At 44.1% G+C, this 26,147-nt stretch overlaps 1 protein-coding gene across 1 annotated transcript in view; it reads right to left on the bottom strand.

Annotated features, from left to right (window-relative positions):
* Positions 1-26,147, bottom strand: part of DYNLT1 (dynein light chain Tctex-type 1) — a 123,592-nt gene that overhangs the window by 54,264 nt on the left and 43,181 nt on the right. Inside the window, exon 3 of the mRNA XM_085609334.1 lies at positions 2,955-3,078. Coding sequence (XP_085465460.1) covers positions 2,955-3,078 — 124 coding nt within the window. The remainder of the gene's footprint in view (positions 1-2,954; positions 3,079-26,147) is intronic.

The raw sequence follows: 26,147 nt of genomic DNA, 5'->3' as shown, positions 1-26,147 counted from the left end.
TTACTTCTTAGGGAAATAATTCACGGTTCCCTGTGAATAGAATACGGGTTTCATCATCATAATGAAGGACCCCAAAACCACTCTGCAAAGCTGTACAGTTGTCATGGTCACAAGGATTATGCAGAAAGGGTATCTAAATTATGCAGCAAAAATAGAAGATGAAGTCACACAATCACTGGCAGTGGCTGCTGGATTCATGGTACCTGGATTGATACTGCAAACCCTGTCTGCCATTTTAGTGTTGCGGATTCCCAAATCAAAGCGAATTGAGAAATTTTCTTTTTACAATTTTAAACGGTGGGAAAGGTAGCAAGTCTTTGCCTCCACTTCCCCAATACTGTGGGCTGGGTGTGCCTACGAAGGCGCATTATGTGGCCTTGTTTCCACTCCAGGACATTGGGACTGTACCCAGCATCTTGTAATGGACGCCATAATTTTATTTTTTTATTCCCAGACTCTCAAATTATTCACAAATCCCAAATGATTGATATTTACAAAAAATTTAAGTCTAGTCAGCCACTTTCTTTAAACGCTAATATTTTGAAAACTACTGAATGGAGTTTCACCAAACCCACAAGCTTTTTAATAAAGTGCTACAAGTGAGGGGACAAGAAAAGGGGGTGTCCCAAATTGGCAATTTCCCATGTTGATGTCTATAGGAAACTTTTGTTGCAGGTACAGAAAACAAAAAAACGGCTGAACATAATTACACTATATTTGACAGAAAGTTAGAACTTTACTCAGAAAGGGTGCTTTTCGTTATTTGGTATGAATCTGCTCAACCGTTTGAGAAATTTGTGATTAAAAAGGTACTTGGGGTGATAATGAAGGGGAAAAAGAGAAAGAAGCAGGAAAGGGATATCTAGACCAGGGGTATTCAACCTGTTGTGTAATAAGAGCTACTCGTGTTCAATGAAAGTCACTGCAAGCTACTAATATTACAATTACATAAGTGGTCACCATACATAACATTACTAGCAGTGATCACCTCAGTGCATCAGACCGAGTTGCCAACAGTAATGTAAAAAAAAAAAAATTGGGGCTTAGTCTCTTGGTATTCCTTTATACGGATAATACAGAAGAGCCACAGCTGCAATGGCCCTGGCACAAGTAATGACAATAGTAATGTCTCCCTAAATGATTTATTTCATCACACATCCAAGCAAGGAGGAGAGGAACTACTTCTTTTCCATCCTCCCCATCATAAGCTCAAATACCTGAAAAAAAAAAGAGGCAGTGGACACCCCTCTCTGGAAAAACGATAGGGTTTTTAAAAATGCCTTCACCCACTAGATAGTGGCATTCTTACAAACATATGTATAGGGATCAATGCAGTAAACTACATAGAAACAGAAAATGATTGTGTAAAACTACCTCAGGAATACCCTTCAAAATCTTTAATCATGGGTTCACTGAATAGGATTAGAAATTGAAAAAATGGAGATGGTCTAGGGGGTAATTAGGACCCCTTTGTCTCTCCTTACTGCTACTATGCCCATATGTTTTGACCACTTTTACCGCCCAATGAGGGTCGTCTGGCTTTCCGCAGAACTAGCGATCCCGTTCTCATAGGCCCCTTTTTGGAGGTAAATATCCTGGTATTCAAAAGGACATGTGTATTAAAAAATATCTTTTTGCATACCGTGAATTTACTTGTCACTTTCTGTGTAGACACTCTCTGGTATTCAGGTTTCATCAGTAAAGTCACGCACGGTTGTCACACTTTCGTCAAGGGCTGGATGACACTTTGACATGCCTCTCGCAACCCAGAGTATCTCGTGAAAAGGGACGCATGAGAAAGGGATCGCAGGTCATGAGGAAGGCCAGAAGACCCTCATTGGGCAGTACAAGTGGGGTTCTGCTCCTTATTGGGCAGATGTACGAGGTAGTGTCACATTAGGCTAATAAGGTTTGATTATCTCCGCCTGGAGCGTTCTTAATGGAAATTCTTCTCTAGCTGTAATTAAACCGTTTTCTACATTGTTTCTCAACCAAGTCCTATTAGACCACCTTACCTGCAACTCGGTTTCACATTATGTAAAGCGGTAGGCAAATTAGATGAACCAGAGTGAAAATTACTAAAGAAGGTGGTCATGGGATCGTACTGTGGCAAACTCATTTCACACTGGGGACTAATTCATAAGTATGTATCCCTTAAGACACCCTGTCCCAACCTTAAAGGTTTTGAATTTAACTACCCGGTAAATCCTGAATCTCTTGCTAATCATGTAACCAGCCGAGCTTCCTTGCAGTTCAGAACTTCACAATAGCCTTCACTTTTGGTCTATCAAACCATGTTGCAGTATTAATGCTTAGTCTTTCTTCAATGGCTCCCAGTTAGACAGGTATGATTTCAGGTTTCCCCTACTTGAATGGAAAGTCCCCCCATGGACCTGCTCCATTTCTTGTTTCTGATACGCTAGGTCCCTGAAAAAGAAAATGCTCTCTCCCTACCATGCAACGTCAGGAATGACGACTATGTGCATACACCTCTGTTCTGGTACAAATGTTCTTAGGGTGTTCAGAGGTATACTTCTTTTGTCATTCAGGAAACCTTAAAACCATGCTTTATTAATCCTGTTAATCTGCCTACTGTGTACAGATAAGGTAGCCTACGAGAATGTTCGTGCCCAAGAGAGATTTACTTTTTTTCTTCTTCTCTGTGGTACACAAATACATCCCACACTACTTGGAATACAGATGGGAAAGATGCCACCTAAAGCAGGCATAAACTACATTTGAAATAGACTTGGGTATAACCTTCGCCCTATAGGATTCAAGACATTAAATTAGCCAAGGACAAAATGCTTTCTCTCTGATGTAACTTCAGAAATGGCTGCAACCTTGATCAAGGTCCACAACTAAGTAGCTAACAAGTCTCCAAATAAAGTAATGTTATCAACTCCTATTATACATGATGATCATTACAAGCGCTGTGAATTATCAAAGCTTACCAATGTATTTGAACGGTTTTCCCAGCTTTGTAAGTTGACTCAGAGTTTGTTCTACTACATTTGTAGTCCACTGGTTAACTTTGTTATGTTGGTAGGCATTGCCGCCAATGGCACTTTCTATGGACTAAAGCAAAAAAGAAACAAACGTGAGTACTTGATTGATCTATGCCACTAGTGATATCATGACAGATTATGTTTTTGTAGTTTGGTGTGAATCATCAACCAATAATCGTGTCATTTACAACATTCAAGCTGTCATTTAAAGATTAGTCCATCCATTTTATCCTCTTTGGTTATTATATTATGATATGCTAAAACAAAGAAGTCTGGCAGGGTCATTAAGCTTTTAAATTACTGAACTCTCTTGCAAATTAACAGGGAGAAAAAAAAGCTTTAAAACGACAGGGCTGCTACTTTTCCAAGATCAAATTACCTTTTAAATTCTGAGCAACTGGTTTGATGAATTACAGTGGATGGTTATACATAAGAGTAAACATCAAGATCTAATTATAAAGGAATTCATAGAACAAATAATATAACTGGAGTGCCTAGTAAAGTGGCAGTATGTCTAGAACGGAACAGATGTAATTGGCAGGACACAGGCTAGTTTTCATTCGGGGACTCAGTCCTGTGGAAATGAAGGAGGAAAAGACACTTCCAATTCGACAACTGAAGGTTTTGGGCCTATTCTGAGGTTAGTCAAAAAAAGACTTCTGGTTCAGACTATTGGAAGTGTGCCATTTACGCTGCGACTGTACTTTGTTTTACTTTACTTACATTTCGAAAGCACAGAGTTCTTTTTGCAATGGATGTCACAATCATATAAAAGTTTGAAATATTTTCAATAAACACATCACACGGAGGATAAAACTTTCAAAAATTCAGTGTTACCAATTCAAAAAGTTGCCATGCACTTTTTTTATTCTCATTAGCTGTGCTTATAAGCATATAAATAGTTATGCAGTCCAAGCCGCTGGGAAGAGACTAACATATGGATCTTTCAGGCCATCACAAATTACTATGTTCTTGACCATGAAATAACTTTAGGATGTGGGCCTGTAATCCTGTGTTAGGCTCCCAACTCCTTTGGTGAAATGTGAGACCCACTAAACATCTAGCAAGTTCATATACAGTGGCAGTCTATCTCCAGGGACAAATGGGATAGTTCTAGTCACCTTCATGCTATTTCCCCTAGAAGTTCTCTTCAATAGTCACTGGTGCCAGAGAGCGTGTATGTTGCTTGGATAGTTTTTATTGATTCGGAAAAATCAGCTTCATGGTTTTCTCTGGCGTGTCAATAAAGGAGTTGTTTGGTGAGAGGCTACAGAGTACATACAGCCCATTGAAAACTATTATTCAATATTATATTGTAAATAACCCTGGGCGTAGTTCGCGTAGTACGCGAAATGTGTAGCACGGTAGGGAAATGCTGTTCGCAATGATTGCACAGTGCCGGATGCTTGTCCGCACTGTGTAATCAATGCAAACGGAATCTTGCACAGTGCAAGCGGTCGTTTTCTGCCGCTCGAGTAGATTTTTACTCGAGCGGCAGCTTTCTCAATGCGGACTGGTAGTTTCTCATCGCGAGCATACGCGAGCATACACAACCACTCGCAATGAGAAACCTGGCCTCCCCGGGTTGAGAATCTCACCTGGAGGTTTATTTTCCACGCTCGCGATCAGCAACTTGATGTTGCCAATCGCGAACGAGGAAAAAGTGTCGCCAGGATGTCATTTTGCACGGTCGCCAACTTGACGTTGAGGACCGCGAGCGAGCAAAAAGTGCCAACTACGCTACGTGGTGTTTTTGCACTGTGCTACGTGCAATTCGCGTAGCGCGTAGTTGCACAAACTACACAAGCGTAGTGTAGTTTTCCGCCCAGGCCTAATTGTAAACCTTGAAGGTAAAGGCAGCACCTCAACAAATAAGAAAAAGGTCTCCTGTATTGTTACTTTCAATATCAAGTAGTAGAATATTGATAAAGAAGTGGCTCTATCAATCTTCTTATATTCCCGTAGCAATGTGAACAGGTTATTCACAAAGTTGAGTCTTAAAGTTATCAAGTTCCCCAAAACTCTTAATGAGGTCCATGGACATGTTACAGCAAAATCACGAGGCCCCAAGGAATTGAGCCATCAATTTCATGTGTAATTATTCGACAGCACACACAATGTTACTCTCCTCTGTCTAGATTCATCAGGGTCAAAATTGTTTTTAAGTTGCAAGGGCTAATCAACTTCTGCTCAAAGGCTAAGTGCTGCTATTCTATAAAGTAAGTATGCCAAGATGATGCGTAGTGTGCTTCAGCCAACAGAAAATCCTGGTGTAAAACAGCTCTTCTATGATGAATTAGCAAAAATAGTAATCTTGATCTCTGCAGATGGTCAAATAAAATCTATGATATCCACATAAAGCAGATAACCGTGAATTGCTCATAGACAACTGTCGGGGAGAGTAGGATCAAGATTTCTCTACAGACTGAGAAGAAATCATATATGCTGGTCTTGGTTTGCACCACTGGAAAGCAGGAACTAGTTTGCAAAGTAAGCAAGAGTGTGCAGCTTACCACCGACAAAAAAACACAAGCAATTCTTCATTTTAGTGGTTTGATAATCTCACCATGTATGCTACACACAACAGGGGAAAACATTGGGTGTCCGGCCATGCGCGTAACCATCACATACCCATTTTGTAGTTTGAGAAACTCATGCTCACTTCTGAACATTTTCTACCTATCATTAACCTAAACAACATCAACACTTCAGTCCAGGTGTTTTAATGTATTTGGTAAAGACAAAAACCATAATGGAGGGCCTCAATAGCTCAGAATTATCTGTACTCTAAAAGGTGGCATTAAAGTTAACCCAAAGACTAAAGAAACCATGTATTTTTTATTTTGCTGTTTATTGTAATAAAGTGTACAAGACCTAGGAGCGTTAGATAATCATATGGGACAGGATTACAGGCGTGAGACAAAATAGGTCCACAACATAATCTGCTCTGCAGTTTTCCTATGGAGTACAAGGCGTTCACTTTCAAATGCATGCCTATGAAAGAGATACCTTCGGCTGGCGAAGGCACAGGAAGGTTGAATTAAATTCACAGGCTACTTTACCAATGGAAAAGCAAGAATATTTCTCTTGCTTGGAGTGATCAAAAACTGGGGGCTTGATTTGGAGTTTACTCCATCACAAGAGTAAAGGATATCACATCCACCTTATTACAAGGGCCAAAGAACATAAAGCTCTTGCAATACAAGGCAGAAGGAATATGTCACAATTGTCACAGAGTAACCCTCTGCCAAACTACATAAAGCTCCGGGGTACTTCTTTTTCGCAAAACAGACCAGAAATTCATAGCATTCTAATGGCCAAAAACCATGAAGGTCCTTCACCCATGTCGACGAAGGGAAAAAAAATGTGGGTGTTCCACTATGCATCAACAGATCTATTTCAACCCAAAACAATATACAGTCAAAGGCGTAAGTTTGAGTATGACCTTGTTCCAAATGATACTGCCACTACTGGAAAGCAGCCGTGATGTGGTAATGAAGATTCTTGGAAATAGCAAGGCTGTGTACAGGCTACACGACTAAATGTGGTACACACTGGACTACCCCCAATCCCCTCCCATGACCAAAAATAATTCAACAGCTGCGGAATCATGCATCGGATTGTGAATAAAGCGTGAAATCTTGATCATGTAAAAAAGCATAGAAAAAGCTTAACTGGCTGCTGGGCAAAGAGAATCGATATTAAACGTTATTTGTACGGTTGAGAACATATACTGGAAACTTTAAGAGAAATTCAACGCCAATGCATAACTTTGCCCCACACTACATCCCAACCAGGAATGACAGGTCAGCTAAAATGGCTATTTCACACTTTTCAGAGACAAACATGAAAGCAGAACCTTAGGAATTCAAGGACCAAAGCTGTGGCATGCTCTTAAACACACTGAGACCAGAACCAAAGTATCTAGGCTTAAGGAATCACAATCTGAGCGATTCAGGCTAGATTGCAGAACTGATGGAAGTTAGTGAGGAAACCCGGACAGGACTTCTGCCCTGCAGACAATTAGATTCCTGATACTCTATAATTCTGGATTATTAATTTGAACTGTAATGTGCTCTGAAGGATCAAATGCTACATAAACTGCCCAATAGGAACAAATCGTTCTAAATTCCAATCTCAATATAGGTACATTATAAATGCATTGTCACTTGGTACTTGTCTTGAGCAGTGTTTACCAAGTATTTGGCATCTTGGTGCTTAGAGAGGCTATAGTCGGCAGTTGTGATTCATCCAGTGGAGGCTTCTTAGTGAGGGAGGAAATGTTACTTTCTTGTCATTTCAGTTCTACATCGTAGGAATCCTCACTGAAGCCATACATGTAAAATATTCCCACCCACACATGGGGACCCTGGAACACTTTTTTGATTGTATAGTAGAAACAAACCTTCACTGGAAGGGAGTGGACATTTCAAAGTAAGTCATTGATATGGCACCTCCATATTAATAAGCAGAGCGATTTTTGCTGGGTTTTTCCCACTGAAATAGCCAATTAAGCAACAGCACCCGTGGCTACCTTGTAGCACCTAGCACCTGTGAGAAGCATATGCAACCCTGAGTTTCCTTAGAGAAAAAGAAAAGAACAATTAAATGCCTGCAAAGCTTAAGTGAACTAGAGGAAAAAGAGGGTATTGTTCCTGTAAGAGCCGAGCAGCTTTCTTTCTCCCAGCATGCACTGTACTGGCAGTTTGCCTCACAGACCCAGTTCTCTTTGGATGGCCGAGTATGATCAGAGTTCTTAAAGGAAAATGCTGGAATTCAGTGAGGAGGTGGGTTATTTAGGACTTCAGTAAGGATTTGTACGACGCAGAACTGGAATTACAAGCAAAATTTCCTTCTGCATCGTAGGATTCTCACCGATAGTCATAAAAGTAAATAAAGTAGCAAGCAAGTCTATCATAGCAAACACCAGTGGTCTCCCATAAATCTCCCATACAAAACACAGGCTGAACTATATGACATATTAACCAAAAGTTGCTTGAGAAAATACTGAATCATTTTTTCTCATTTGAACAAAGTTATGAGCGGATCTCCCTGTAACAGCCTCACATATTTCAGAAACAGGAAAATTTTCAGTCAATCCGCAGTAGCTTCTGTTCTCCTTTTAGAACGTGGCTTTTGTCTACCAGATAAAGGCTTATTTGCTTGTGGGTAACAGCGTACTATGGAGGATGCTACCCATCTACTTTGTATCAATGAAACTGATGTTGAAATTCTGAAATCACCTACTATTTGCTAATGGAGATAAACTTGTCTTTTACTGTAAGAAAAAATGATTAGGGAACTGAGGTGGGCTGCAAGACTAAGAGCAGATACAAATGATAATGGATCTGCTTCTTTGACTCTCCCACTCTTGATGTTCCAGTAAATATTTTGTGAGCGGATTTAAACCTGAAAATGGAATTTTTGTCACGGAATAAGGATTTGCAAAATTTATGATTGAAGAATTCAGTTTCGCATCTGAAAACTTGGAGAATTAACTGACATTCCCGTATATTTCCATGCTCCAAAACCAAAGTTATGCGTCATATAATTTTAAACATGTGGAATTGGTGCTAATTCTAGCTTTGCATGGCCCACGGGGGAAACTATGGATGTAATTTAAATATGAAAGTTTCTAATGTACATATTTTATTGGCATGTCAATTTTATTCAGTAGAGTTGTAGGCTTTTAAAACCAGTCTCAAGTATGGTATAACTTCCTGGCAAAATCCAATGAGTTTTATTTTTATTCACTATATATACCCTTGAAGTGATTAAGTGTTATTGGAATGTTTTTACAGGTAATAAAAAGGAATTTGATGGTCTTGAAATAGTCTGTGTAATTGTTCTGGTTATGTATCCAAAACGTTAATTGAGTAGATCTATACATTTTTAGAGTTTTAACTTCTTAAACGATATCGGAGCTGTGGATGCACTGAGCTGTTGAGAGATTATATTGACTTTTTAACTATTCATGGTAATTTGATATTTTATTATGCACGGTTTTTAGTTTAATGGACCAGGTCCCAATAAACTGAATTTTGACCCACTTAGTGACAGTTTGCTTAGTGACAGACCTTCCAGTATTACAAATAAATCATCCAGGGAGTGTAGAGTCTTTTCTGAGTGGAAGGGTTACTAAGAAACACAACGAGAATTAGACTGATATGGAAGGCAGAAAAAATATTAGATAGAAAATATGTGAACATTCTCAAAACTAACATATTATGATAAAAACCTGCATATGGTTTAATTGGAGACAAGGCTGACAATCCACTTAATATTCTAGTATAAGCAATTGCATCTAAGAAAGTTACCTTCCAGAAATGGTGCTGCAATGAAGTCTAACGGATAGGTTCAATAGGTGAAGCCATTCATTTGGATAACATCAAGTTAAGCTCCCATTAGAGAGAAGGCTGCCATCTCGGAGGATAGGTTTTCCTAAGTCCTTTAGGAAACGTTTTGACCACCAGAACTGTGAAGAAGGATCTCTGGTCTGATCCTTTTCTGAAAGCTGTGATGACAGCCAAATGTACACTTATTGATACATATTGCAATTTTGATATTGTCAGGTGGGGAAGATAAAGTATGATCTTATCTTCCAGGCACCGAACATCGTAATAATTATTCTGTAAAACACCAGATTACAAACTGTTTCCATTTAAGACTGTAGGACGTTCTTGTGGAAGTTTGTTTAGCTATTTTGAGTATGCTCATGCAATCCCAAGCCAAACCTTGCTGGATCTCAGGAGCCATGCAGCCAAATTCAGCTATTGTAAATTTGGGTGATGCTGCTTCCCTTGCATTCTCGATAGCAGATTCGATCTGCATGGCAACCCCTTGTACGGTCTTATTGAAAGACTATGATGAAGTTCTGGGAACCACCACTGCCTCATCCATTCTGGGATGATATGCATCACTTTCATATTACAAAGATTCACTTTCATTAGTACGGACAGAATTATCGGCAACGGAGTAAAGGCTTACAGAAATGTGTTGGACCAATTGATCAAAGGAGCATTTCTCAGTGCTCCTGGTTCTTAAGAGTCTCAATAAGAAGCTTTGGCATTTTGTCCCGTTTCCAAGAGGTCTATCAAAGGATATCCCCAGTCGAGAAAAGAGTGAAAATGTATTTCCCCCTTGTGGTTTTAAATGTAAGAGCTAATTAGGAAATCCCCTTGCTGTTTTGTAGCTCTTGGAGATGAACAGCCTGAATAGATGGATTTCTCACCAGAAGCCATGCCAAATTGTTTAGGCCTCCAGGAATAAAGCTCTCAACCTGTTGCCATCTGGTTTTTCAGGTAATACATTGTGGTCGCGTTGTCTGTCTGAAGCAGTAACTTGTATGATGTGAATGATGGCTCGAAAGCCTTTAAATCAAGATGCACTGCTTACGATCCAGTACCTATATGCTAAAGCGGTTGCTTTTTCAGGCAAAGACCCTGAACTGTTATATTTTGGAAGTGAGCACCTCAGAATGTCAATAACGCATCTGCCACTATGATCTGAGAAGACGGGCTCTGGTGAAAGGGAATCCTTTTGTAAAGTTTCTTTGCATCGCACCGCCATCTGATCTATTGCTTGGCATGAGGAGTCAATTGTAATCTTTTGTCCCAACTGTCCTGAATAGTCTTCCATCCATTGTTTTTGAGATCTCATAACGATCTGTGCATTGGGTAGTAGATAAAACACACTAAGCAACTGATAACATTATGAATGACATCTGGTGTGTCGTAAAAGATGGGTCTGAAGAAGATATCAACTTTTCTTCGAAACGATTCATTGTCTTCCAAAGGATACACATCTGCTGTTTGTGTGTTTAGAGTAGCACGTATTTAGTCTAGAAATTGGACAGAAGTTGATTTTCCATATTTGACTCAAAAGAACTAGTCGATGCAGAAGGAGTACAGTCGTATTGAATTCAGTGTATGCGTGTTATGGCAACCGTGCTTTTTAGCCAGTCATCCATATATGTATATATGAAAAACAATTGCTTTTATAGATGAGCTGCTACGACTGCCGTGCATTTTGAAAAGGTCTGTGGAGCCGACTTGAGCTCTAAGAGGAGCACCTTGAATTGAGAACTGACTTTCTGGTAAACCTCGGAATTTCTGAAATTTTGGTATTACGGGGATATTAAAAGTTCAGGTCTTGCAAATCCACCAAACACATCCAATCTCCTTTCAAGAGTTGGGGAGAAATTTGGTGTTAGGCCAAAATCCTGAACTTGTGTTTTTGATATATATTTATTGACTAGTCTCACATTCAAGATGGGCAGAAGTTGTTTCTAGGGACCTTTTTCGGGAAGCAAAAAATATCTTGACTAAATACCCTTTCCTTGATATGTAATAGGACAGGGTCCAATTACATGTTTTTGTTGGAGAGATGATACCTACTCTCTTAAAAAGGTTTAACTGGTGGTTTGGTGCACATTTTGGTGGGGTTGTTGAAGGTAGGCTTTTGAACTGGTGTGTGTACCCTCCTTCGATGAGTTGTAGGCCTCACTCATCAGAAGAAATGATTTCCCACTCTCCTGGGGCCATATGTAGGTGGGCTTGCATTTACCACTTCATAAATACCGAATTTTACCGATTCGGTATTTATGAAGTGGTAAATGCTATGTAGGTAATGAGTCGGTAATAATTACCGATTCGTTAAAATTCGGTAATTACCGAATCGGTATTTACCGATTCGGTAATGAGGCATACCTTCCCATTGATGGGAAGGTATGCCTCATTACCGAATCGGTAAATACCGATTCGGTAATGGGGGAACACATGCAAGGGTGGCAGGGTGTCACATTGACACCCTGTTGCACCCCTGAATCGGCCATGTGTGCACATGTGGCACACATACATGCCCTAAGGGCATGTATGTCTGCCACATTGCACACTTGTAGGCGCTATGAAATGCATTTCCACATCCATTCATTATTTACCACCAACTATTAGTTGGTGGTAAATACCGACTCATAACAACACCCACACACTCCCCCTACATCTCATTTCTGTATTCGGAATGTACCGAATCGGTAAAATTACCGATTCGGTAATTATTACCGATTTGGTAAATTCTGAATACAGAAATTGTCCCCCTACATACCAAAAGCCTAAATACCGGTCGGTAACGGTATAATTACCGAAAATCGGCCGTTACCGACCGGTATTTGGCTACCTACATGAGGCCCCTGGTGTTTTAATACCCTCCCTCCCATAGAGTGCCAAACAGAGGCGAGCAAGTGGGTCTTTCACTGTCTGGATTGATTTCTGGACTTTCAAGAAGATAGCTGTTGTTGCTACTGACCTCCTAATCTAGCTGACTGTCCGGGCCCGCTGTTGATTTTGGGGCCTGTGCTGGTGATAGACCCATGAAGGGGACTGAACCCTCGGCTTATCCTAGTAGCAGTAGTCACGATTACTATAATGTGATGAAATATTTGTTTCTTTTCTTTCAGACTTGCAGCGTTCAGAGCCTCTGCTCCTTTACTCATCCTTTCGATATCCACATCAAATAATTCGAACCTAAGAATGGAAGGTGCATTATCTTCAGCTACACTTCTAACTACACAGCTGTCAAACTTAGCCCTTCTTAAAGAAGCTCCAGGAACACCTGCCTGCGTTCTCTAGGAAAATCTTCAGCTTAACTGAAAGGCATTCCCACAACAATCTATTGTATTTGCCTAATAAGGCAGTGTCCCCAGCAGGCTTGAGAGCTACCCTGCAGTTCCACAAATTTACATCCTATGGCATCAATTCTTTTGTGCTCACAATCCTCATGTATCAGGCTCCGTCGGATGCTTCTTGCTTACTACTGACGTATTTTTTTTTATTGAAAAAGAAAACTGAAGCAAACAGACAATGACTGTTAGCTATTACAGTGTGCACTCTTCATGACTATGCAGAGCATTTAGCCTCCTATAGTACAAACATTGCATTGCTACCAAAAACCTAGCTGCAGTGGCCACTTACTGCTTGTGGCTGTACTGTAAACTTCAGTGACGTTACCGCGCATAACAATACTTCATATGCAAGGGTATTCCATTATTGTTGAGCATCTTCTATTATAGGGCGTGCGCTCTCAGCCTCCCCGGTCTGCTATCCAACCAAGTATTTCTGGTACAGTCCCCAAAAACTTCCAGGACGGTTCTGAGGCAGTAACAAATCATTATGCAGTTCAGATTGTGTGTTACAATAAACCATATCTTTAGACCATTTATTTACATTAGGCACAAGTCCCTGCGCCCACCGCATAGCAATTCTTCTTTTGGCAAGTAACAATCCCATACCTAAAAGTTTATGCATTTCTTTCGGCAGCTTCCCAGTATAGCCCAACAGCGCCAAAAGTGGGTCTAATACAATTTCCAAACCTGTCATGTATTTAATATTTTAAAGATCTGCTCCCAGTACTGCGCGATCAGCGGAACATCCAGGCTATATGCCAAAAATCTGCCGGGTCTGTCCCACATCTTTCACATGCTGAAGAGTCCCGTGAACCATACCGGAACAATCATGCTGGCGTATAGTAGACTCGATTAAGATGTTTAACATGGATCAAGCAATGTCTGCCATTCAGACACACTTGCTGCGTAGTATCCTCGAGTGCCACCCTTCAAGTATGCTTGCCATTCTAGTCTAGCTTTAATATAGCGATTTTTTTTCTATAATCCTGCATTTCATCATATAGAATAGAAACTATTCGTCTCAGGGTTGTGCATCTCAACAGGTGAGAAAGAGCTCCCAGCTCAGGCGGTTCCATCATGTCATCTCCCAACACTTTGCGCAGCGCCTGTCTCACACTATAACATTGGAAGCTAGTCAAAGGAGTATAGTCACGGCCTTCAGGGTCAGACTCAGGCCAGTCTTGAGCCCCACCCTCGAAGAAAAAGTCTCCTGTTTTGGTGACCTCCATCTTCTAAAGGGCTTGTATAACTCCCTTTCTCTCCACTTATTGGCAGCCATTTGCACCACGCAATCGGGGTCAAAGGTGAGTAGAGAATAGTGCCCGCAAATTCTGCCAAGCATGGACCACTGAGTTAACAGAGCCCAGGACACCAGTTCTTCTGGCGGGGGTCCAAAATAGGACCCTCGCCAGTGGCTCGGGTGCCTCTGCCATCTTTTCAATCAGTAGATGAGAAGGTCCCATTTCTTCATGTAGCCAGTGGAAAGCATGAGATCCCTGTACCGTTCTATAGTATAGCTCCAGGTCGGGCAGTATCAGAACATCCCACTTGACCCTGGGCTGCTTCCCTGCCCAAGCCAATCTCACCAAAAGAGAGCGAATTGTCTTGCATATATGGGTAGGTAATACAATCGGGATGTTCAAGAATAAAAACAAGAATCTGGGTAGCACCACCATTTTCATTAATGAGATTCGTCTTAACAAGGACAGGGGGAGACGGATCCAACTATCTACTTCCTCCCTGTAGTCTGCTGATCGCTCTACCATAGTTTTTGCTAATCACCAGAGACGAATCTGTATGCACGCGTATGCCCAAGTAGCGAATCGGATCTGAAGATCACTGCAGGGGGTACTCCAAGTCCACCGGTGCCATGGAAGGGTACAAGGGGAAAATTGTCGACTTAGCCCAATTGATTTTAAGCCCTGACAGCACGGCCTCATCCAAAATCTGAGTCAAGTTAGTCTCCGGATCCCTGACATATAGTAGTGTATCATCTGCATATGCCGATATAGTAAGGTTGTATTCAGGAAAGCTGATCCCTCCCCCCCTATGCCTATGGTACTGCCTCAATGCACATGCAAGGGGTTCCGCTATTAAGGCATAGATCAAAGAGGACAGCAGGTAGCCCTGTCGCGTGCCTCTCGATATTCAAATAAGGGATGTGACCATGTCCTCTAGTCAAGCAGCGGGGAATTGTAGAGAACCCCCGTCACCCAAGGAAGATTTCTCCTACCCCCATGCGCCTCAGAACAGCTTGCATAAATTTCCACTCCACGGAATCAAAGGCCTTTTCTGCATCTAAAAAGACCGCTGCCCCCCTAACCTCAGGTCTTATATGTTGTATTGTGTTAAAGACCGTTCTTAAATTGTATGACAGATTGCGCACTGGTACTACTGACATAATTACTGAGTCAGGTTTTTATACTTCGCAAAGATGAGGCAGATCTTGCTTGGTCGCCTTATATTTCTTTAGCAAGCTAAGTGCAACCCTCTTAATGGTTCCAGGTGAAGAACAAATGTTACTTACCTGTAAACTGTGGTTCTCCAGTATTGGTGTCTTTCATAGATTCACATGCTTGAATATTCCCCGTCGACGAAGTGGGAGTCCCACGGTATATATAAAAAGCAATAAGTATCATGTATATATACATATACACATACCTAACCACATAAGAGTATATACATACCCAAATAAACATATATATATAGTTCAAATAACATATCAAGTTAAAAATACCATAGGATAGCATTGAGACATAGGAAAGCATTGAGAAAAAGAATCACTTTGCTAACATATCACTGTCACTTTATAGTCCAAACTCCAGCCAATCAGGCGCTAGCACCCTCTAGAACCTTCTCCTCAGAGGCTCGGGCCCTCAGATTTTCGAGCACGAGAGTGACCATAGAGCCGAAAGAGGAGAAGAGAGCCTCTGAGGGGAGGAGGGTGGGTCGCATGTGAATCTATGAAAGACACCAATACTGGAGAACCACAGTTTACAGGTAAGTAACATTTGTTCTTCTCCAGTATTTGGGGTGTCTTTCATAGATTCACATGCTTGAATAGAATAGTAAGCAGTAAACAGTATTCGGCTGACCAAGCCGTATTGATATTGCATGTAATACAAACAATGTATTTAAAGCGCAATAATAATAATACCCCAGGAGGAGGGAAGTAGCAGAGGCTCACCTTATTTAAACAGATTTCGTAGAACTGCCTGTCCCACAGCCGTGTCTGCTTCGTTAATGGATTCCAGACAGTAGTGCTTCGTAAACGTGTGCCTGCTGGACCACGTAGCTGCCCGGCATATTTGATGGATGGGCACACCAGCGAACAGGGCAGTGGAAGATGACATAGCCCTCGTTGAATGGGCTCTCACTCCCGAAGACAGAGGCTTACCAGCCTTTTGATGGCAAAAAGAGATTGCTGATGAAACCCAACGGGCAATAGTAGGTTTGGTGACAGATTGTCCTTTGCAAGCACACCCGTAGGCCACAAACAACTGGTCAGATTTGCGAAAGGATTGAGTCCTGCTAATGTAGAATTTTAGACATCTCTTCAAGTCCAGAGAGTGTAAGCTTTGCTCCGCCGGGGTTTGTGGATGCGGGAAAAAAGTCTTTAAGAGCACTGGTTCGTTAAGATGGAAATCGGATGGCACTTTAGGTATAAAAACCGGATTCGTGCGGAGGATGACACAATCCGATCTGAATTGAAGGAACGGAGGCTTTATTGTAAAAGCGTGAATGTCACGGACTCTGCGGGAAGAGGTCAGAGCAAGGAGGAGGGCCACTTTCCAAGTTAAAAATTTGACATCCGCTGAGTGGATAGGTTCGAAGGGCGCCTTCATAAGCTGAGCCAGCACGATGTTCAGGCGCCACGTGGGTGGAGGACGCCGAATGGGCGGGAACATGCGGAAGAGACCCTTGAAAAATTGTTGTATGACTCTGGATGAATATAGAGAGGACGAGCCATCTTGTCGGAAGCGAGATATTGCCGCTAGAAAGACCTTTAAGGTAGAGTGCGATAATCCAGACTGCGCTAGTTGTAGGAAGAACGGCAGAATGTGTTCTGGAGGAGCGTGCACAGGATGAATGTGGGCGGAAGCACACCAATGACAAAATCGCTTCCATTTGAGCTTATACGTTTTCACTGCGGATGGAGCTCTTGCCTTAGCTAACACCTCCCTGCAGGCTGGAGGAATGTTCAAATGAGCAAATTCAAGGTGCTCAGGTTCCAAGCCGACAAGCTGAGAGATCTGGGATTCGGATGGCATATCCGACCATCGTTCATTGTGAGCAGATCCGGCTTCAGGTGGAGAAGGATGGGCTCGCGTTGGGATAGGAGAAGCAACTCCGAAAACCATGCCTGCCGAGGCCACCGTGGAGCTATTAGAAGTACATGGCACGGTTGTTGTCTCATCTTCCGCAGCACTCGTGGAATCAACAGAATCGGCGGAAAAGCGTACGCAAATATCCCGTACCAATTGATCGAAAGGGCATTTCCGCACGACCCTTCGTGGGGAAACCAGCTTGCGTAGAACTGGCATTTTGCATTCTGCGGGGTTGCGAAGAGGTCGATTGTCGGGTGACCCCAAAGGTTGAAGACGAATTCCAGCGTCGGTTGATGTAACTCCCACTCGTGGGTTGATGATGCTGACCGACTGAGTGCATCCGCCAGAGTATTGGAAATGCCGGGCAGATGAATTGCTTGTAACGTCATCTGATGGAGTATGGCCCAACTCCAAATCCTCTGCGCCAGACGGGAGAGCAGTGGAGATCTTGTCCCGCCCTGTTTGTTCAGGTAGTGCATGCACGTGGTGTTGTCCGTCTGAATGAGGACTGACTTCCCTTGGAACTGCAGGCGGAAGGATTTCAACGCCAAGAAAATGGCCATCAGTTCCAGTCTGTTGATGTGCCAGCAACGCTGAGCCGCTGACCATAGGCCCTTGACGGATAGATCTTGAAAATGTGCGCCCCAACCCTCCATGGATGCGTCCGTGGTAAGGACGAGTTCTGGGGTTGACGACAGAAAGGATGTTCCTGCTGCGATGTTGGCAGGACAAGTCCACCAATGCAGCGCTTGAGCCAAGCGGGGTGACACCACGACCTGATCGTTGAAGGAACCGGAAACCTGGCGCCACTGCTTGTCTAACTCCTCTTGGATGATGCGACTTTTTAGTCTGCAGAGAGGGATCAAAGCGATGCATGAGGACGCCATTCCCAGAAAGGATTTTAATATGCGGACTGAAACTGACTGCTTTGCTGCGATGGAGCTCGCAAGCTGTTGAATCCGTTCCTGACGTTCTGCTGAAGCGAAGGCCATTGTTGTGCTCGTATTGATACAAGCGCCGAGAAAAGTCTTGCACGTAGTCGGCGTGAGTTGAGATTTTTATACATTGATCGACAACCCCAGGGACTGAAACAGATCGAGACAGCGCTGGGTATCGAGGGCCGCCTGGTGGGAGGATTGAGCTTTGATGAGGCAATCGTCCAGGTAGGGGTATATCTGAATACCCTCTTGTCGTAAGTGAGCCACCACCGGGGCTAGGAATTTTGTAAAGACCCGCGGGGCTGAGCAGAGTCCGAAGGGTAGGACTTTGAATTGGTAGTCCCTGTGGCCCACTCGAAACCGTAGGTATTTCCTGTGGCGTGGTAGAATGGGCACATGGAAATATGCGTCCTGCAGATCGATCGTTGTCATGTAATCCTCCTGAGAAAAGAATTGGAGGATGTCCTTCAATGTGAGCATCCGAAAGGACTGAGTCTTGAGAAATTTGTTGAGCAATCTGAGATCGAGGATCGGACGCCATTCCCCATTCTTTAGTATGAGGAAAAAACGGGAATAGAATCCCAACCCTCTTTGATATTTCGGAACCACTTCGATGGCACCCTTGTTTAACATTATTTGGATTTGTTTGAAAAGTTCTCTGAGATGGGCGGGTGGTGGCCCGGATGGAGGTGTGCGTGGAGGAACCTTCACAAACTCTAGGGCGTGGCCCCTTGAAATTATATCCAGGACCCAGCGGTCCGAAGTGATTAAGGACCAGGTTGAAAAGAACTGGGAGATTTTTCCTCCAACAAGAACTAGAGGACAACTGGGAAAAGGAAGTTCTTTCCGTACAGAGTCACTGCTTCTTGGTTGAATTTCCTCTGTAATTCGACTTTCCTCTGTATGACTTGCTAGTTTGCTGTCTGTAGGACTGCTGCGGTTGTGAATAGTACCGCTGTTGCCCCTGATTGTACGAGCGGTATTGGGACGAGGAGCCACGAAAGGATGATGATGAGGAGGTGCCGCGGCCGCGCGCACCTCGAAAGGGCTGCTTCTTAAACTGTAGAGTGCCGAGGGAACGAGCCGTATCCGTATCCTTTTTAATGGTTTGCAAGGCATCTTCTACATGCTGGCCGAATAATGACTCCCCGTCATATGGCATGTCCAAAATCTTAGCCTGGACCTCTTGCCGAAAAGAGGTTGACCGAAGCCAGCCCTGTCTTCTTAGGACGGCTGCTCCCGCCAATTGGCGAAAACCGGTGGATGCGATGTCAACAGAGCAGTCAATGATCTCGGATGACGCCCTTTCTCCCTCTTGCAGGATTTTCTGAGCTTCCGCTCTTGAATCCTCCGGTATAAGTTTGACCAATGCAGCCATGTCCGACCACATCTGTCTATCATAACGGCCGAGGATAGCCAAGGAATTCGCAGCCCGGACCGTTGTTGACGCCATGGTTGAAAACTTCTTGCCTATAGCATCCAGGCGACGGCCGTCGCGGTCCGGAGGCGCCGACATTGGAGATGATGGATTCTTGGAGCGGCGCTGTGCCGCTTGTGTGATCACTGAGTCCGGCTTAGGTTGAGACACCAAGCAGGCTGGGGAAGAATCCGGAGCTTTATATTTTTTCTCCAGGCGTGGGAGCACCGCCGGAATAGAATTAGGTGTCTTCATTAATTTTAGGCCTTCATTCCATATGAAGTCTATGATTGGCACAGCTCGTACTTGTTTCTGAGGCTGGGACTTGAAGTCATATAAGAAACAGTCCTCTTCCCTAACCACCATGGGAAGGTGAAAGCGTTGTGCTGCTCTCTCCATCAGCTGATGGAACCCTGTTATGTCGACAGGTGGCGAGTTGACTGGTGACCTTGGCGGTGATGCGGGCGAATTGATTTGGTAATCATCCCAGTCCGCCATAGTGTCGTCCTCTGGGAGCTCGCCCTCTTCCGTATCCGGATTGTCCATATTATCATCCTCTGCATTGAAAGGCAGTGCAGGTGTGGAGGGCGTGGGTATCGTTGGCAATATAGGAGGTGGAACCTCAGATGGCGCTTCACGTGGAGTATTTTGAGGGGATGCTGGAAAACGACGATTATAGTCTTCCAACATATATTGGAGGTTGGAAACAAGCTGCACAGGAAGCTGCATCATAGGAACCGGAGCAGAGGTATTTTGCTCTTCTTCCTGTTCATAAAATTCATCCTCCTCAGACTCTTGGCATTTTATATGGAGCTCCGAAGGACTATGAGCATCCCGAAAAAGAGACTGATCGCCTTCATCCGAATCGTCCTCATCCCCTGAGGGAAATAGTTGACGAGGTGGCCGTGGTCCAGGTGGTAACATAACTGGGTCTAGCATGGCCTTACGACGAAGCATTAAGGAGCTGTCCACAGACCCCGGTGCTGGTGTTGACATTGGCACCAATGGCATTGTCGCAAAATTTGACCCTACCGTCGTCGAGGCGACCGTCGACGAAGCAATCGTCGACGGAGCTGCCGTCGACGAGGTTGCTGCCGTCGACGGGACTGTCGTCGACGGGGTGGCTGCCGTCGACGGGGTGGCTGCCGTCGACGGGGTGGCTGCCGTCGACGGAATGGCTGTCGTTGACGGTGTGGCTGTCGTCGACGGTGTGGCTGTCGTCGACGAGGCTGTCGTCGACGAGGCGGTCGTCGACGAGGAAGATTTCCTCTTCTTCTTTTTACCCATCGTCGACGGAGTTGTGGACGTCGACGGAAGCGCCAGCTTCCCAGTCGTCGACGAAGAAGTGAGTGGTATCGTCGACGAGACAGTTCTAAGAGACACACATACTATCGTCGACGGAGAAGACGTCGACGAAGTCAGTGTCGTCGACGAAGGATATCTACTCGATACCGTCGTCACCGTCGTCGACGAGGCTGATGAAGTAGCCAATCTCGTCGACGGAGGGGCCGTCGACGGGCCCGTCGACGGTTTTGAAAGTTTCTGACTGGAAACATGTGCTGACGGAGTCACAGACGCCTGAGAGCTACGTCTCGGGGGCGCAGACGTGGAGACAGAGACTTTGCCTGTAGACACTTCCTCAAGGTGAAGTCTCTTCTTTTTCAGAAAAGGAGATGGCAAGTCCTGGACACTTCCACGCTTTGAGGAGACTCCTGTTTTGACAGAGGCTACACTTTCCACCTCAGAAAGTGGGTTGTCTGTGTCCTTTAGTTTTTGAAGCCATATTAAAAGGCGACCTTCTCTATCTTTCAAAGTTTTGTGAGAGAAAGTTCTGCAGATCTTACAATTAGCCACCTTATGATCAGGATACAGACAATAAATACATTTCTCATGGGGATCCTCAGAGAAAAGTCTTGACTTTCCGCAAGATGAACAAGGACGGAAAAGAGATTTCTTACTTGCAGACATGATGAGAGATAAAAAACCTCAAACCAGATGAAGAACTGAGCAGAGCTCAGGGAGACTCCCTTCACACGACGTGCGGTAGAAAATGAGGGCCTGAGCCTCTGAGGAGAAGGTTCTAGAGGGTGCTAGCGCCTGATTGGCTGGAGTTTGGACTATAAAGTGACAGTGATATGTTAGCAAAGTGATTCTTTTTCTCAATGCTTTCCTATGTCTCAATGCTATCCTATGGTATTTTTAACTTGATATGCTATTTGAACTATATATGTTTATTTGGGTATGTATATACTCTTATGTGGTTAGGTATGTGTATATGTATATATACATGATACTTATTGCTTTTTATATATACCGTGGGACTCCCACTTCGACGACGGGGAATATTCAAGCATGTGAATCTATGAAAGACACCCCAAATACTGGAGAAAGAAACTTTCACGAACTCAGCAAATCTTGGAACCAGCAACAGAATTGTTCTGGGAGCTTTTGAAGAGTCTGCATTATCACAGGGAAAGATGTGTGAGGAACCTCTAATTGAATATTCAGTTTACTGCACTTCTTATGAGCACATCTTGAAAAGTTGTCATGTCATCTACCGGAGATGTGGAGGCAGCAGATGTAGCAGGGAAAGTCTGAGTATATGTTGACAATAAATATGAAGTAGATCAAACTGAAGGAGAGCATGAGCGAATAGCAGATCTATTTCTACACCTATCAGGTGCTGTACAAGGATGCATAGATGAAGTAACTGGCATAATTTATGGAGGTAGGCACATGCATCTCCTAGTTGGCGATATTGAAGCAGTCTTCTGAACAATTTGTGGCTTGGATGGTATCCCTAAAGGTGGCAATGGATACTATACAGGATCAGAAGTAGGAATTGTAATTTGTGGCATCTTCGCAGGTATTTACTCTCTCTGACCTGCTTCTTATGACTCCTCTCTTGCTCAGCGTTAAGGTTTTAAAACAGTTGTCGTAAGATAATTGCAACTCTGTTTTTTAGTGTTCTTTTTGACATCTTGCAGAGCTTAAGGAATATATAGGAGAGACATATACAACAAACAGTATGGATCTGTAGCAGCTTTCTTCCTCCCACAAGAAGCACTTCACCAAAAGTGATGGTATTGTGACAGAAAAATCAGCTTACAGCTTGACAAAACTGTATCGGATTTCTGAAAGGGCTATAAAGAAAATCAGTAGTTTTGAGGAGGAGGAGAAAAAAAGAGGAGATATTCTCTCCAAAGTGTTCAAGGATGGAGTCAGCGTGAGCCAGAAAAACCATAGGACTGAGGCAGCAAGGCAAGCTGCCAGCACAGTGCATGCTGGAGTGAGACAACTGCTGATTTCTTAAAGTAACAGTGCTCTCTTTTTCCTCTAGTGCACTTTAGTTAGTAGGCATTCTTTCTCAACTAAAATTTAGGGTTAATATTTCCAACAGTGGAAGCTATCCTTTTTCAGCTAGGTGCTGCAATGTAGCTTTATATGAGGTCACTTAATTGGTTTTTTCACTTAGAAAAGCTCACCAAAAGCCTCCCAGCGTATCCATAAGAACTTGACATATAAATAACAGACACTGAAATGTCCACCTCCAGTGAAGTTATTTCTAGTATTCAATTAAACAAGCACTGGCAAAGACAATAGGTCGTGCTTTTTTTTTTTTTACTTGCAGCCTTGCTGCACACACCCATGCTGCTGTACAGCATGGGAAAAAAACATCAACAAAGTCAAACAGTTTGAGTATGTGGCAGAGAGCTATTTGGCTGTGTAAATATTTTTTGCCATGCTGAACAGCTGTGTGGTTGCTCGACAGCATGATTAAAAGTTAGCTAGCATTGACTGCATAACAGCGTTTTCTTTTGTTTAACATGTACTTTTAGCTGTGCTGCTGGCAAACATGGCTAAACAAAACAAGAAAAAACCATGGACAAAGCCAATAGATCTTGTCCCCTCTTTTATAAAGCTGCATGATAAGGGTGTGAAATTCTCCTGTGCAATTTATTCTATAATATTTCACTCCAGGAAGATGCCGCTTTAAATCCACAACAGGAAGGACCTGCTGTTCAGCAGCAAAGGAAGGCAGCCGTTGGAGGCACGTCAACGGAACAGTTAAAACACTGACAACCATTTTTCAGTTTTGTTTTTTGATAATAAAATTTGTATTGATTTTGGACATAACAAAACAGTTAGTCAATTATTCCACACTTTTATGCAATAGGTACACAATCGTTGTACATATTAAGAGCCCACTTCCAGCATGTGGTATGTCCACCACTTGCCCCAGATCTTGTTGTGTTTCCGGGGGCATCCAGTCTACACCTCTACGCCACACCGTCAGCTAGAGGGGCTCTGGCGACTTTCCATTGCGGCAATGTCCCTTTTGGCCACTAAGGTAGTCACCCTGATAAATGTCCTTTCCATCCTCAGCCCCCCCAACCTTCTCCAACAGGCCCATCAGAGCAACCCTGGGGATAAGGTCAACATGACGCCCTAGAATCATTTAGAGCTCGTGTCCTACCCCTTCCCAGAAATAACTCAGTGCCTGATAAGTCCAAACCATATGGTAGAAGTAAACTGCAATCAAGAAGTATTGCGCACAGCAGGCCTGAGAGTTTCCACCAGGTCGTTGCAACCTCTTAGGGGGTCAAGTAGGTGTAGATAGTTAAGTTGGATCATGCGGACGCGTGAGCGAATAAGTCCGTTCTCTAGGGGCTAGGCGGGCCTTGCATCAGTCATCCTCAAGTTCCCCCTCCCATACCTCCCACCTCTGGCACAGGGCAGAGAAACAGTCTGGAGCATTGACGATCAGAAAAGCGATAAATCCTAGAAACAGCTCCCTTGCCCAGCCTCCCCATTAGGATCTTGGCTTTGAGGGGATTAAAGTCTGGGATTTAGGTACCTGCGGGAATATGGTCAGATAGGGTGTGGCGTAGTTGAAGATAATGATGACATTGTATATGGGAGAGTCCGTAGTGTTCCTGCATGTCTTGGAATGACGAACGAATCGCCACGCCAGATGTCCTTCAGGTGAGCAATCCTGTTTTTAGGTCTCGCCGACGCAGCGCCCAAGCGCTGCTTAGGAGATGACCACTTGGAATCGTTCAGGACTTTTTGGGAAACTCGTGCATGCACTGCACTGTTCCCAATGAGCCCTTGTGCATGTGTGGCGTTTATCTTGCGGGAGCAAGCAGTTTCGCCATCGGTTAGCAATTATCGCGCTCGCTCCCGCAAGGTAAACGCTGTACATGCCCTCTGCTTGCTCCTGCGTCGCTTTAACTTTGGCGGCCGCGGTTGTCTTTTAGCGCTTGTTGCATTTACAATTATACAATATGTTTCTCTCTGTTAACACATTCAGGCGCGGTATTGTTATTTATTAAACTAGACTCAGCGAGCGCGTGCAGGTAGTTCCCAGCAGACGGTGCTCGCCCGGCTGACACAGGTGGTGGCCGCTGGAGGATGTGGCGTGCAGGGCCCAGGCAGCGTGGAGGGTAGGGGCGGGAGAGTGACTCCCTGGAGACCACAGTTGCTAGTGCCTGGGAGGACGCTGTGACTGTGGGTCGTGCGCAATGATGCAAAAAGCAGGCAGCGTGATTCTTCCCTGCTAACGGGAGTGATGGGAAACACGTTTGTCTAGATAGTCTGCTTCTACGGCCCTTCCTCGCCAGGGCTGTTTTGGCTGCCCTTGTGTGTCGATGCTTTTCTCTCCGAGTAAAAATAACATTGGCGTCTGCCCCTCTTGGACGTGGTTACGTTGTCGGGTTCGCGCATTAGTGGCTGGTCTCACTCAGCAACACTGTAATCAAGAGCCGGGTTGAGAATACAGGCACTGAAACAACAATACAGCCAGATGCAGTGCCACGCAGGTGTTAACCAGCCATCTATCATACACGTCAACATTTTAAAAGCGAAGTGGAAGATTTGAAGGCAAAGGAGGGATTTCAGCACCCCCCCCACCCCCCCCGGACTTCTATTAAAACAGAGGCAATTTCAGGTTGGAGAACAACCAAAAGAAAGCTATTTTTTTTTGCCTCAAATATCGGGAGTCACCTGCTTGAATCGGGTCTATAGGCATGTACAACGTGCTTACAGGCACTCGACCGTGGTCACAGACCTCTACACCTCCTGTCCCCACCACACCACGGCTCCAGTGCCACACATTTAGTGTTAGTGACTGAGGTGGAATGGAATGTGGGCCGGGGTCAGCTGCACAAAAATAGCTGTCTTGGCTCCCTTTAGCGCCTCTCGGCTCACCTCCGCGTGCTCTCACCACAAGCTATCTTCAAGGCGATAAGGAAGACCGCTACACCACAGTTGTCAGGAAGTGACCCCTGGCATGCCCTCGAGGGCCCTAATCGCCAGACACCCAGCCAGGTTCGCCTGACACAAAAGTGTCCTCACCCGAGAAGAGTGGGCGGAAAAAAACCCGAAAGAAGATTAGAAAGATATGCCCTTGAGTAAACCGAACACCAGGTACACATGGTATTGTGCGTTGTGCACAGATCTCCGTACTTGAAACTCTGGGATGTTTTTTCCTGATCTGAGTTCAGGACCGTGTTTTAAAGCCATGGCCGCCCGCTCCCTGTTCTATTACGATACATTAATCCGAATATTGTTGCTGTGTCCTTTTAACGCCTGCTGCTTTAAAAAGCCCAGAAACAGAATTTTATCATTGCTTTTGGTGGCACTACTAGTGCTTAAATGCTCGTTGCGGACTCCCCCACCTGTCCCCCCCTCCCTCAGTATAACCCCTATTTACTCCTCCCGCCCATACTCATCGCCCGAAGGGCTCCTCACCCTATGGCCGCCGCGTATTGCTTC

The sequence above is a fragment of the Triturus cristatus genome, chromosome 6 (assembly GCF_964204655.1).
Source record: "Triturus cristatus chromosome 6, aTriCri1.1, whole genome shotgun sequence".
NCBI classification, from domain to species: domain Eukaryota; kingdom Metazoa; phylum Chordata; class Amphibia; order Caudata; family Salamandridae; genus Triturus; species Triturus cristatus.
This window is presented reverse-complemented; position numbering and strand designations above follow the sequence as displayed.